The sequence below is a fragment of the Dromiciops gliroides genome, chromosome 4 (genome assembly GCF_019393635.1).
Source record: "Dromiciops gliroides isolate mDroGli1 chromosome 4, mDroGli1.pri, whole genome shotgun sequence".
Lineage (NCBI taxonomy): Eukaryota > Metazoa > Chordata > Mammalia > Microbiotheria > Microbiotheriidae > Dromiciops > Dromiciops gliroides.
Window position 1 is genome coordinate 272,092,822 of NC_057864.1, and position 15,446 is coordinate 272,108,267.

The 15,446-nt window shown below is 39.3% G+C and overlaps 1 protein-coding gene across 1 annotated transcript in view; it reads right to left on the reverse strand.

Annotated features, from left to right (window-relative positions):
- Positions 1-12,783: 12,783 nt before the first annotated feature.
- GCLC (glutamate-cysteine ligase catalytic subunit) overlaps positions 12,784-15,446 on the reverse strand; it is an 80,174-nt gene continuing 77,511 nt past the window's right edge. Inside the window, 1 exon segment of the mRNA XM_044002231.1 lies at positions 12,784-14,633. Coding sequence (XP_043858166.1) covers positions 14,422-14,633 — 212 coding nt within the window. The 3' untranslated portion in view covers positions 12,784-14,421.

Sequence of the window (15,446 nt, forward strand, 5' to 3'; positions counted from 1 at the left end):
ATATGTAAAATATAATTCTGAGTTAACATTTAAGAAGTGAGTACCCCATTGCTTCTGAGCCACTCACTTCAAGAGTCAGCATGGTCCTTTCCAGAAATCTTTATAGAGAGTCTAAACTGACTATCACATTGCCTCTTTAAATAGCCCCTCTTCTTCAGTAGCTTTCACTGGTTTGGGGTGGTGGCAAAATCCCCACTTTCTGTTGCTTTTTGGGTCCAGGCAGACATATAGATACCCCACATGTGAATGCAGACACATGCAAATACAAAAGTGTGCAAAAACACCAGAACAGCTAGGTACCACAGTGAACCTAGAGTTTGGAAGACCTGAGTTCAAATCCAACCTCAGACACTTACTAGTGTGTGACCCAAGGCAAGTCACTCTACTTTGTGTGCCTCAGTTTCCTCATCCATAAATGAGCTGGAGAAGGAATTGGGAAACCACTCCAGAATCTTTGTCCCCCACCAAAAACTCCAAATAGGGGTCACAAAGAATTAAACATGACTGAAATGACTGAACAACAACAACAAAACATATGCACCAAACTAAGCATATAAATAACTGCTCTAGGATCTAGGCTGGGGAATACACTTAGGATCACATGTAACTGAGGAACTGTAACACTGAGAGAATATTCCCTGGAGCATGAACAGTAACGCTCTGCCTGGTATCAAAGCATGTGGCTGCTTATTCAGCATACTTCTGGAAATGTGTGATGTGAAGGAAGGTCACTCCCCAGTTCTCAGCATGTACCTGTAGTTTTTGTTTCCTGTTTGCTTGCTTCCTTTTAATTGGCTGCTCAGCTGGAATTGAGTGTACATACAAAAGTCTTGAACAAACAAAAACTCTCTCTTTCCTGATGGTAAGAGACCTAGCAGGTGCTGCTGCTGGCCGCTTTATGTCCCAATCCAGGCTGACAACCAATGGCTGACTATTTTTTTTTTCTGTCCGTGTTGTGTCTAGTCTTTCCTGATCTTTGGTGAATCAGAAAGGCAATGGACCGGATTACAGCCTTATGAGCTTCTAAAGGTTGGAAGAAAGTCAGCCAGTAGCCACATGAGCCAAGTTCAGTAAGGAACCAGCCCTGAGCAGTGACATGCTTGACTCAGGCCAACAGCGAATCTACCTGGCATCTGGGACAATGTGCCCTGCAAACCAGAGAGCTATGGTCCATTGGTTATGCCAAAATCATAAGTGGGCAGGAGGTGGGAGAAGGGGAGAAGAAGGAAGGAGATACATTAGAAACCTCTTTAAATTTTAGCCCACTCTCCTAGGGACTGAGCAGGTATGCTCAGGTATTGGGGAAGGAGAAGGACAAGGGTATTTTTGTAATTCTGTCCTTGCTCTAATTCTCAGTAAATATTCCTTTGTTAAAACTAGTTGATATTAATTAGTTAGATGATATTGAAGAGATGGTTACTGATTAATTGATATTGGGTCAATAATCACTGGTTAGTTGGTGTTGGGGAAATATTAACTGGTGATAATATGGGAAAGGAATATCAGAGCTTGTTAACTATAGTCCTAGAGAAAGACACCTCTAACTTTCTCAGTCTTATCCTTAAAACTCTGAGGGATACAGTAGCTTTGTTTTGGGACCCGATTTATTAGTCCAGCTGTGGGATTGGGGGAGAGAATGCCTGAGTATATAAATCATGCATAGGTTGCTAGAGCAAAAAGGGACCTTAGAAATCCTAAGGATTGTTTTGGGGGTGGGGCAATGAGGGTTAATAGGGTCACACAGCTAGTAAGTGTCAAATGTCTGAGGCAGGATTTGAACTCAGGTCCTCCTGAATCCAGGGCCAGTGCTTTAGCCAGTGCACCACCTAGCTGTACCAATTCTACGAATTTTTAACCTGGGGTCCATGTAATTGGCTTTCTTTTTTTGAATTTTGATTAACTGCATTTCCATGTCATTTGTGTCATCTGTAATATTATGTATTTTGTTTTATGCACCAAAGAGCATTCTTCTAAGGAGCCTATAGACTGCCAATATGGTCCATGAGAAAAAAAATTGTTAAGACCCCCTAGTCTAGTCCAATGGACTCACTATAGACATACTGCTGCTCTTGACTAGATTTCAGTACACATTATCCATGGTAGAAGAAATCCTTTTGCATTGTTGTTGTGGTAATTAGCAGTTGGAGCTAATCTTACTGGTAATGAAAGTTTTTACCCTTTTGGCAAATTTACCTCTCCCTATTAATAAAGGACTTTGAGTTTTGCTTATCATTTATGTTCCCAGGACAAGTCCAGGTCAGTGGGAGGGAGAGGGAAGGAAGTTATCCATAATTTCTTCAAAGGAAGGAGGGCCTATGGTTGGCATTCCTTACTCTCCATCTTCCCTATAACTCTCTCCTGATAGTATCTATCTTATAACACAAAATCACAGCTGTGCTCTTACTTACTGAGGGTATTTCTATGTCTGTGCTTGTGCCTTAAGATTAATACCATGGATGACGCTTACAGCTTCAGGCTTTTGTGGCAACATATGTGCTGTAGGTCTGACCCAGTGTGGCAGTCCCTCAGTTACATTTCTGTCATGTTTACAGAACACTTTCAAATGAGAGAAGTAGTTAGGGGTCATAGAGGACAGAGTACTGCGCCTGGAATCAGGAAAGATCTGAGTTCAAATCCTGTGTCATACACTTACTGTGTGACCTTGGACAAATAATTTAACTCCTCCTCAGCCTCAGTTTTCTCATCTATAAAATGAGAACAACAATAATACTAACTTAAAAGTGTGTTGTGCATCCTGGAGAGCAATTTGGAATTATGCCCAAAGGGCGATAAAGCTGTCCATACCCTTTGACCCAGCAATACCACTTTTGGGTCTTTTTCCCAAAGAGATCATGGAAAGGGGAAAGGGACCCACATGTACAAAAATATTTATAGCTGCTCTTTATGTGGTGGCAAGGAATTGGAAGTTGAGGGGATGCCCATCAATTGGGGAATGGCTGGACAAGTTGTGGTATATGAATGAATACAATGGCATACTATTGTGCTGTAAGAAACGATGAGCAGGAGGAGTTCAGAGAAACCTGGAGGGTCTTGTGTGGGCTGATGATGAGTGAGATGAGCAGAACCAGAAGAACATTGTACACAGTATCATCAACATTGTGTGTTGACCTACTGTGATGGACTATATTTTTCTTACCAATGCAATGGTACAGAAGAGTTCCAGGGAACTCATGATAGAAGAGGATCTCCAAATCCAGGAAAAAAAGAAAAAGAACTGCGGAGTATAGATGCTGAATGAACCATACTATTTCTTTTGTTTTTGGTGCTGTTGTTTTTTCTGTTTTGACGTTTTTCATCATTGCTCTGATTTTTCTCTTATAACATGACTAATGCAGAAATAGGATTAATGTTATTATGTATATATATATATATGTGTGTGTGTGTGTGTGTGTGTATAGACATACACACACACACACACACACACATATATATATATATAACCTATATCAGATTACCTGCTGTCTAGGGAAGGGGGTAGGGAGGGGAGGGAGGGAGAACAATCTGAAATTGGAAAGCTTGTATAAACAAAAGTTGAGAACTATCTTTACATGTAACAGAAAAATAAATAAATTAATTTAAAAAAATAAAAGTGTGTTGTGCATACTTGCCCCTTCCTCCTCTCAGAGGGCTTATTGTTAAACATTTACCAGCACACACCTAGATTTAGGTTTATACAGAAATAGAACAAACATACCCTGCATCAGACCTCTTGTCTCAATGGTGCCACCAGAAACCTGAGGGAATGATGTGTGAGAGGGCAAGGTTGCCTTCCATAGCTCCAACTCTAAGATACCACTATAAACACAGTGATACTCTCTGTAAGTAGGGGCACAACAACATTGATCACTAGGGTGGGTTAAGCCAATCAACAAAAAGCTTTGTTGGGAAACAACTTTAAAAGACTTCAGAACTCGGATCAATATAATGACCAAGTAGTTCAAAATACCAGGGATGAAACATGCTACCTGACAGATGAAAGATTTAGGGCACAAAATGAGACATGATTTTTGGACATGGCCAGTGTGGGGATTTTTGCTTGGATATACATTTTGGTTACAAGCCTTTTGTTTTATTCTCACATCTATAAGACTGGCTGATATGACAGAAAAGGAAAATACTAAATGTTGGAGGGGATGTGGGAAAATTGGGACACTAATGTGTGTTGTGGAGTTGTGAACTGATCCAACCATTCTAGAGAGCAATTTGGAACTGTTCCCAAAGGGCAATTAAACTGTGCATACCCTTTGATCCAACAATACTACTGCTGGGTCTGTATCCCAAAGAGAGTTTTTTTTTTTAAGCTAGGGGAAAAGACCAGTTGGTACAAAAATATTTCCAGCAGCTCTTTTTTTTGTGGTGGCAAAGAATTGGAAATCAAGGGGATGTTCAACAATTGGGGAATGACTGAATAAGTTGTGGCATATGATTGTACTGGAATACTATTGTGTTATAAGAAATGATGAGCAGAATAACGTCAGAAAAACCTAAAAATGGAAACACTTACGCAAACTGATGGAAAGTGAAGTGAGTAGAACCAGGAGGGCATTGTGCACAGCAACAGCAAATATTGTATAATGAACAATTCTAAATGACTTAACTATTCTCGGCAATACAGTGATCCAAGACAATTCTAAAGGACTCATGATGAAAGATGCCATCCACCTCCAGGGAAAGAACTGATGGAGTCTGAATGCAGATCAAAGCATACTATTTTTCACTTTTACAATATGATTAATATGGAAATATATTTTGCATGACTGCACATGTATAATTTACATCAATTTCCTTACCATATCAGGGAGGGGGGAGGGGAAGGAGAGAAGGAGAGAATTTGGAATTCAAGATTTTTTAAAAAATGAATGTTCAAAATTGGTTTTACATGTAATTCAGAAAAAAGTGAAATATCATTTTTTAAAACCCAAAGATTTTGTTTTTCTTTCCTTTTTCAGTAAGGGAAGATGAAGAGGTAAAAGGAGTGAAAAATTGATGTTTGTTCATGAAAATTTTTTTTTTAAATTTAAATGCCCATGCTATTTGACTTCAATCCATCCTCCACACCACGACCATCAAAGTAATTTTCCTAAAGGGCTGGTCTGACCATGTCAACCTCTTCTTCGATTGTCTCCATTGGCTACCTTTAGACGTCTAGGGTCAAATATAAACTCCACTATTTGGCATTTAAAGGTCTTCACAACCTTGTCCTTTCCCACTTCCCAGTTTTCTAACATGTATAGTCTTAGTCATACTGGCTCCTCAGTCCACCGTCTTCTTCTTTTTATTTTATTTTATTATTATTTTTGTGGGCAATGAGGGTTAAGTGACTTGTCCAAGGTCACACAGCTAGTAAGTGTCAAGTGTCTGAGGTCGGATTTGAACTCAGGTCCTCCTGAATCCAGGGCCGGTGCTTTATCCACTGTGCCACCTACATGCCTTCTTAGTCCATCTTCTATCACCATGTCCTTGCAAGGGCTATCTCCATGTCTGGAATTCTCTTTCACATTACCTCTGCTTCTTAGATTCCCAAGGCACTGCCTTCTACATGCACCCTTTTCTAATCTTCATAGCTGCTCGTGACAACCCCAAGCTACCTTGTATTCATTTGGGTAGACATGTATTTTTCTACATATGTATATACATACATGTTTTCTTCCCTATTAGAATGTAAACTCATTGCAGGCTTATTTGATTTTTGTCTTTGTATTCCTGACACTTATTACAATGTGCAGCACATAGTAGGTGCTTAATAAGCAATGGCTGATTAACTTACATTCTCCTTTTAGAATGGAAATCAAAGGCAACTGGGTTTCAGAATATGGCATTTCACTTTGCAGTTTGGCTAGATTAATTTTATCTGAACGTGACAGAACATTACAATTTCTAAGGTCCCTTTCCAGTTCTAGTCTATAAAAATAATACTATCAGTCATATGGGGAATAAGCAGTTACAGAATGTGCCACTAGGGGGAATTATTATCTAATGCTCAGACTGAGCATCTGCAGGGGGGAAAAAAAAGATAATATTGGGCCATCACCAGTTATCTTGACTTTTGTCATGCCACTGGACTTCGATGACTCTGGAGAAAAGAGTGAGGCTGATGACTTTGACCAGTTCTGCCTCACTTAAATCCAATTCATGCACAAATCAAGACATCACCCTTGTGATGTTATTGATCCTTGTTGAAAATGAAGGAAGGATGAACAATAATAATATTGGGAAAATTCAGATTTTACTTTGAAAATTTTTGTTAGGTTCTTGCTTTGGGGTTGAACCCCAGTGAAAAGTTTTATAAGACAGTATGAGTGTAGCTTTTAAAACTTTCATACATCAAAATTTCCAAAAATAAACATTCTTAATAGTATGATCTCTCATTGCTTTCTGAAATACGTAAATGACTCTACTTCCAGAAAGCAAATTAGGAAAAGATAGATGCTAATAGTCGAACTACAGAACACACACTTGGGTTTATAACACCTGGGTGAGACTTCAGGCTATTTTTATAGCAGCATCTTCATAGAATATTCAGTCCTCATTTTCTTTTCTTCTTCTTCTTTCCTTAAAATACAAATAAGTGAACATTCATTGCACCATGGGATGCTGGATAGTCCCTCTTCTCATATGTAAAATAATCTTCTAGGTCATTAGGAATTTGGGAACATAAATCTTCCTTGGGGAGGTATCTGTGCCTTTCTTAAGAGGAAATGGATCGAAGGATATGAACAGGCAGTTTTCTGATGAAGAAATCAAAGCTATCTATTCCCATATGAAAAATGCTCTAAATCACTATTGATTATAGAGATGCAAATTAAAAACTCTGAGGTACCACCTGACACCTATCAGATTGGCTAATATGACAAAAAAGGAAAATAATAAATGTTGGAGAAGCTGTGGAAAAATTGAAACACTAATGCCTTGTTGGTGGAGCTGTGAACTGATCCAACCATTCTGGAGAGCAATTTGGAATTATGCCCAAAGGGCTAATACCACAGTTGGGTCTTTTCCCCAAGGAGATCATAGAAAAGGGAAAAGGACCCACATGTTCAAAAATATTTATAGCTGCTCTTTTTGTGGTGGCAAGGAATTGGAAATTGAGGGGTTGCCCATCAGTTGGGGAATGGCTGAACAAGTTGTGGTATATGAATGCAATGGAATTCTATTGTGCTGCGAGAAACGATGAGCAGGAGAAGTTCAGAGAAACCTGGAAGGACTTGCATGAACTGATGATGAATGAAATGAGTAGAACGAGAAGAACATTGTACACAGTATCATCAACATTGTGTGTTGATCAACTGTGATGGAGTGGATTCTTCTCACCAATACAATGGTACAAGAGAGTTCCAGGGGACTCATGATGGAAAAGGTTCTCCAAATCCAGAAGAAAAGAAGTATGGAATATGGATGCTGATTGAACCATACTATTTCTTTTGGTTTTGGTGCTATTGTTTTTCTATTTTGAGGTTTTTCCTTATTGCTCTGATTCTTCTCTTATAGCATGACTGATGCAGAAATATGTTTAACGTTGTTATGTATGTGTATATGTGTATATATATGTATGTATATGTATATTGTGTATACATATCTCAGATTACCTGCTGTCTGGGGGAGGGGGGAAGGGAGGGAGAAAAATTTGAAATTGGAAATCTTATGTAAACAAATGCTGAAAGCTTTCTCTACATGTAACTGGAAAATAATAAAATACTTTTATTTAAAAAAAAGGAGGAAATGTAATGTTCAAATCCGGCCTCAGACACTTGATACTAACTTAGCTGTGTGACCCCGGGCAAGTCACTTGACTCTTATTGCCCTGCAAAAAAAAAAAAAAGAGGAAATGTAATGGAATAACATATCTGAAATATGCTGCTGTAATTACACTTATCCAACAAACCAAAGTCAGAGTCTGGAAATTTTTTTTTGGCTATGGTGTGTGTGTGTGTGTGTGTGTGTGTGTGTGTGTGTGTGTGTGTGTGAGAGAGAGAGAGAGAGAGAGAGAGAGAGAGAGAGAGAGAGAGAGAGAGAGAGACCATTTTGTGCTCCATTTCCATATTTAGGTTTCTCTAAGATTCACCTTTAGGTCTTTCCAGAAATATTTACTGCAAGTTTCAAATATTTACCCAAAGGAGAGTTACTTATTTCTGAGTCAATAAGGAAGTAGGTGAAAGCAACTATTTTGAATTACATGATGTTTTTCATAGGATACGAAGTAATTTAGAATGTTGGATGAGGTCTTAGTTAATAAATAAAGGTACCACAGGGAAAAGTGGTTGGCCTTTCTTAGCCTCCCAGACCCAGTCATCATTGTCATTATCATTGCTGACGTTTACATAGCCTTAAAAGGTTTGCAAAGTGCATTGTATCCATTACCTCATTTAATGCTCATAATGAAGTTTTAGTTGTGTGCTACTTTGCACTGGATTAGCTCCATGGTGGACTTGATAGGATGCAGGATATTGAGTCTAGGACCTGACTTCAAATGAGGCCTCAGGCATTTTCCAACTGTGTGACTCTGGGCAAGTCTGCTTAACTTCTATCTGCCTCAGTTTTCTTGACTGTAGGATGGATATAATGATTGCATCTACCTTGCAAGGTTATGCAGATTGAATGAGATTGTATTTATAAAGAGCTTTGCACAGTGTTAAGCACTTAATAAATGCTTGTTTTCTTCATTTCAATTAATTTTTAGTTGAATCTCTAGGATTCCCTAAGTAGATCATAATAGCTGCAATAAAAGTGACAATTGTTTCTCTCTCTTTTTTTACTTTGCTTCTTCCCTTCTTTTCCTCATCTTATTGTAGGGCAAGCATCTCTAGAACTATATCAAAGATATGGAGGCAGGATAGTATAATTGATAAAGGTCCAGGAAGACTTGGGTTCCAATCTTGCCTCTAACACATGCTGGCTGCGTGACCATGGACAAGTCACTTAACCTCTCAGTGTTCTAGATCATTCTCTAAGCCTATATAGTACAGATAGAAGGCATTCTCTCTTATGGGAATTCTCTATAGCAATAAAATCATCTGTCTAGTTTCTATCAAATGGCGATGGTGATAGGCACCTAGGTGGCCCAGTGGACAGAACACTGAACCTGAAATCAGGAAGACATGAATTAAAATCTGGCCTGTGTGACCCTGGGCAAGTCACACTCAAACCTCTGTTTACGTCTGTTTGCTCAACCATAAAATGGGGATAATAAAAGCACCTACCTCCTAGGGTTGTTGTGAGGATCCAATGAGATACTATTTGTAAAGCACTTTACACAGTAGGTGCTATATGGAAACGCTAGTTGTTGCTGTTATAATGGGCATCTTTACCACAAGGCTTAAGTCCTGCTCTTAAGTCTTTATCCTGACTGACTACTCTAATTTGATAGGATTTTGTCATTGGAGTTCAACAGCCCAACACTGTTAAAATAACTGGGAAGTTCTTGATTTTAGCCAATGAATTCCATTTTGACAAAGCTGTAGGTGCCCAGGTTTTTCTAGAATTTTACTTACTGTGGCCTGTATGTGACACAGTGGATAGAGTGCTGGAATGGGAAGACCCGAGTTCAAATCTGACCTCAGACACTAACTGGGTAATCCTGGGCAAGTTAGTTAACCCCTGCATACCCCAGTTTCCTCATCTGTAAAATGGTGATAATAATACCTACCTCCCCCAGTTGCTGTGTGGATCAAATAAGATAGCAATTATAAACTGCTTAGCACAGTGCCTGGAACATAGTGCTATAGAAATGTTAACTATTATTCTTCTTCTTCAACCCATAGCTCTGGGACCCTCCCCTTGGTCCCAGAGCAAATCATTGTACAAGGTTGTTGTACACCTTCATGCTCTCTTAGAAGAAGCTTCTAGCCTTTCACTTTGTCTCTCTCCAGTCTTTTTTCAGTTATGTCTGTGTGACATCAAAAGATACTGGAGCGGGGCAGCTAGGTAGCACAGTGGATAAAGCACTGGCCCTGGATTCAGGAGGACCTGAGTTCAAATCCGGCCTCAGACACTTGACACTAGCTATGTGACCCTGGGCCAAGTCACTTAACCCTCATTGTCCCGCAAAAAAAAAAAAAAAAATACTGGAATGGTTTGCCATTATGCTTATGTCATTTATGTTGTTGGCCAGTTTTTTCAGTCATGTTTGACTCTTCGTGACCTCTTTTGGGGTTTTCTTGGCAAAGATACTTAAGCAGTTTACCATTTCCTTCTCCAGCTCATTTTATAGATGAGGAAACTGAGGTAAACAGGGTTAAGTGACTTGCCCAGGGTGATATAGTTGCTAAGTGTGAGGTCAGATTTGAACTCAGGAAGATGAGTTTTCCTCATTCCAGACCCAGCACTCTATCCACTGTACCACTAGAGTCATAGAAGACTAAGAATTTTAGAGCTAGAAGGGACATTATAAATTTAGTCTACCTTTGCACCCAAACCCATTCTACGGATGAGAAATATGAAGGCCAACGGGGATGAAGTGACTTGCTCTAGGTCACACAGAAAGTTAGCAACAGAATTACAAGTGAAACTCAGGGTCCAGGACTGAGTTTTTTAGCCACTTGGAATGGTTAGTACTAATTAACCTTTTAACCTAGACCTATTCTCTGTCCTATTGCCCTAGACCAAAGCTTAAACTGTGGTTCACAGTACCATATGGGGCCTCGTAACTGAATGTGAAGGTTGTGAAAAATTTGGCCACAGCAAAGGGTTACATATATCTATTTTATGTACCTACATAGCTGGGGTCGTGCACAAATTTCTTGGGTGAAAAGGGGTCGTGGAGTTTAAGAAAGCCTGCCCTAGACTAGCCTTTAGGGTACCTCCTTTTGGAGGTCATGTAGCCCCAAATACAGGAGTCTGAGCTGCAACAACGTCCTCATTGCCATGTTCCTCCTTCCAGACTGGTTCTTCTCTTCCAGTTCAAATCTCACATTCCTTGGTGATCCTACCAGATCTGCATCTCAGCATCCTTGTTCCCACATCATTAATAGGGTGATGCCAGTATAAACCTTGTCTTGGCCCTTCCCATTGCTCCACAATAATACCCTTTTGGTTCACAAAATTACAAATATCAGCTCATTTGACTGTCACCACAACCCTGGGAGGTAGGTGCTATTTATTATCCCCATTTTTTTACAGATGAGGAAGTTGAGGCAGAGGTTAAATGACTTGCCCAGGGTCACACAGTAAATGTCTAAACCCACATTTGAACTTGGGTCTTCCTGACTTCCAGGTCCAGTGCTCTATCCCCTATATCATCTACCCTCACTCTCAGACAGCTGGTGTCTTGCAGCATCTTTTGTTTATTCTAGTCCCTAGGTTTCACAATTGTGGAACATTAATAATTCTTGGTACATAGTACATAATTGCAGATCACGCCTCTCGTTCCCCACACAAGAAAGGCAAGATCTGAGAGTTACCATGGTGTAAAGGACATAGGATGTGGTTAGCAACCATTCTAAAGCGACATATTAACTAGTCTTTTATTCACCTCTCTCCTACATAGAAGGGGCAGCTACGAGCTCACCTGGCCAGATCCACCAGCTTTGCCAAATGGATGCACTAGAAATGGATCTAATCTCTGTTGGGCCCTCACTGCTGCACGACCATTTAAAAAAATCATTCTTGGTTAAATATTACTCCTCTCATCTGCTGTGTGCCAAGCTTATTTTCTCAGCTCCCTTCCCCACACCACTTCCTCCCCTCTTGCAAAGAACAGACACCCTTGCCTTCTACTTAATTAAGGAAAAAGGGGTCAACCACTGTGGACTCCCTTTTCTCGTCTAAACCACTCAGCACCATTGCTTTTCCTTTCCCACAGTCTGTGTGTGTGGGCAGGGGGAAGAGGGGAGAGAATGGGGTGGTAATTGTCTGCAAATAGATTCTTTGCAGCTGAGATCACCAAGGAACAAAAAACTTACCACACTACCTGGAACGTAGTAATGATGATAATGATAGTAATAATAAATTAAGATTTATATAGGGGAACTAGGTGGTACAGTGGATAAAATGCTGGGGTTGGCATCAGGAAGACTCATCTTTGTTAGTGCAAATCTTATGTCAGACACTTACTAGCTGTGTGACCTTGGGCAAGTCACTTCACCCTGTTTACCTAAGTTTCCTCATCTATAAAATGAGCTAGAGAAGGAAATGGCAAAACACTCTAGTATCTTTGCTAAGAAAATCCCAATTAGGGTCATGAAGACTCAGACGTGACTGAAACAACTGAACAAAACATTTAGATAGCACTAAGTACCATGCATTTTGCAATATGCTTTACAACATTATCTCATTTGATCCTCACAACCCTAGGAGGTAGTAACTATTTATTACCTCCATTTACAGCTGAGGAAACTGAGGCAGATGGAGATTAAGTGACTTGCCTAGGGTCACATGGCTAGTAAGTGTCTCAGGCTGCATTTGAATTCAAATCTTCCTGACTCCCTGGCCAACACTCTACCCACTGCACCACCCAGTTGTCCCTATTAAGCACTTAGTAAATGCTTATTGGCTGCTTATGTAGATTGTAAAAACCCAGAAACCTGGAATAATTTTTGGTTCCATTTTTGTATACTTGACAAGATTTCCATGTGATAGCTTATATGACAGCAAGTTTCACAAACAATTCCCATTTTTGTAAAACATTTTATCTAAATTTTCCTTTTATAAAGTAGGCAAAATGGGAGTCCTTTTCTTACTGGTTGGGAGAAGGGTTTTAAAGAATTAGTAATTTCCCTTTTTTAGCCCATGATCCATCAGTCTTACTTAAAGAGTCACACAAGGGTATGCAAATTCCATTCTTTTATTTATTTATTTTTTTTGGTACCACAAACTTATCTGTCATTTACGACCTGATTAGCACAAGCCAGTTGCAAAAGAAAATCAGAACTGTTAATCCTCTACGTGACACCTATGGATAGAGCACAGATCCAAATATTTATACATAAACAGCTTTACCAGAAGCAGCTTCACTGCAATTTCTTTTAAAATTAGCATTACGACTTAAATAGTTATGCTCTTATTAAGATCTGCATAATCTACAATACATTGTCATTTTGAGAAGCAATTATGAATTAACTATATTTTTTAAAATCCCAAACTAGTGACAACTAACAATTATCTTCAATTTTAATTATTTACAATTTAACATTTAGGGTCCTGATTCACAAACTTAGTGCATTCCATGATTTTCTTTGAAGTTTCCTCTAGAAAGTAAGCAGTGCATAGTATGTTTCCCCACCTAAAATGTGGGGCAAATGGCTTTTAGAAGGCAAAGCTTTGTCTACATGCTTACTGGGGCTATTGAGAACTGGGGGAGGGAGGAGGAGACAAGAGTCAAGAACGCCAGTGATAAATGATGAATTCTGGGCCCTCAGTTGGACTGTATGCTTTATCTGGTTGGCAAATCTATAGAAAGGAACTGAAGGTGGGCACTCAGAGCAAAAAAAATCCAGGACTTTTCAGGTGAAGAATTATTTGGCAGCCCCAACTTTAAATTTCAGGCTTTTTAATATTTAAAGAAAAAAGAGGGGAAAAAACTCAAGGATAATTTTTAAAGGTAGTTTTATTACCCAGAAAAACCAAGTTGATACCCTTTTGTCTATGTAATTTAGATCTATAAAGACTTTAATGATTAGCAAGCTTTAAAAAAAAAAAAGTGGATGAGTTCCTTTATAAATACCATTAGACCACAGCAGGATTTCATTTAGTCTCAAAAGTTTGGGTCAAGGGTGACCACCTGGCTTAAGTATTTCCTTTAACAAGAAGCATAGTACATAAGGTGCTAGAAAGCAAAGATTACAAAGTAAAAACCTTCTGGAATTATAAAAATGACTTCATGTGCAGAACAAAAGAGCTGATTCAAAAACGATTATGAAAGGCAAGTCTGAACTTTGTTAAAGTGACACAGGAGAAATTTCAGTGAATCAGGTCCTAAAGATGAAATTTTTTTGTTTTTCTCTCTTTTTTAAACAAGGTAGTTTCTTCAGAACAACAACAAAATGTACAGTAAACATCTCAACCTCTGGAATGCATGTATAATGTATGGATACCAGTACATTACATTTACAAAACTGTTTTGGACAGCAGCTCCTCCCAGAGTAAAGATTTTTCTTTTTAAAAAAATGTACAAGCCAGTTCACAAAGACTTTAGATATGTTATTAAAATACATTGTTGATCATAAAAATATTTCACTATGTACACATATACTATATAAACTCTATATCCATTTGGGAAGCCTTTAAGTGAATTTCAGGCTTGCTGGCCCATCTGAGAGCACAGTACCCTTATTTTGGTCTTCACACCACCCCAATGGGCTAAGAGTCGTGGTCCTGGAGCTAATTATCAAATAACATAACTCAGATATTCTACCTTTTTTGGGGGAGGGTGGGGGTGGGGTAGGGGTGGGGGCAGCAGCAAAATACCTAACTAGAAGAGCTAGTTTTAGTACCACTGTATTTTGCTTTCTTAAATCCTGAGCCAAGCAGCTCTGGGCATTCACTTAATTCATTTGCAATCTTGTTACATTCCAAAAGAAGGCTGTATGTGATTTCATCAGTGATGACACTGTCTTGCTTGTAGTCAGGATGCTTTGCAACAAACTCCCTCATCCATCGGGCAGCTGTCATCAGTTCTCCTGGGAAAGGATTATAAAACAGAGAAGAGGAATTACAAAAAGGGTCATTTAGAGCCTGTCAGATCTGAGTGTCAACAGTTACATGGTTTAAAAGAGTGGAAGACATATGAATTTGATGCAGACAAGCAGTACCGAGCAGAAAAAAAACAACGCACACAATAACTATAACAAGGCAAAGGAAAACATTAAGCAGCAGCTAAATTTAGATATGCCGTAAAATTAATCTTGATCTAGAACACACATGATGAAACACACCCTTACCCAAACAAGGTGTGGGACTTTGGTTGTGGAATGTGATATATGTTGTCAGACTTACTCTCCATGTCTGCTGGCTTTGCTTAAATGTTTTCCTTTAAAAGGGAGGAATGGGGACATTGTATAATGGAATATGCATGGGAATTAGTGTCAGAGGTTCTGGGTTCAAATCCTGCCTTTGTCCATTTTACTACTTGTGGAATCTTGGGCAAAGTCATTTGACTGCTCTGGGCCCAAGTTTTCTCACTTGTAAAATAAGCTGGATGGCCTCTGAGGTCCCTTCTGGCTCTAAATTATGATCCTGTCAAGTGGGAAAAGGAGACTTAAGGGATAAAATGCATGTTGTAAAAACAAAAAGCATCAATAATAGTTTTGGGGGGTCTTTTGGGGGGGAAAAGGGAGTATCCAAAGTTGGAAGCTGACACCCGTCCATCCCTTCCTTTGCCAGAGGTGCCTCGTACACCCACTGCACTCTAACCCTTGGACCTTTTTATCCTCTTGGTAGATAAGCATCTGGGGAGGGAAGCCCTTGCTCCCCAAGGTCCTTAAGGTCTTGCC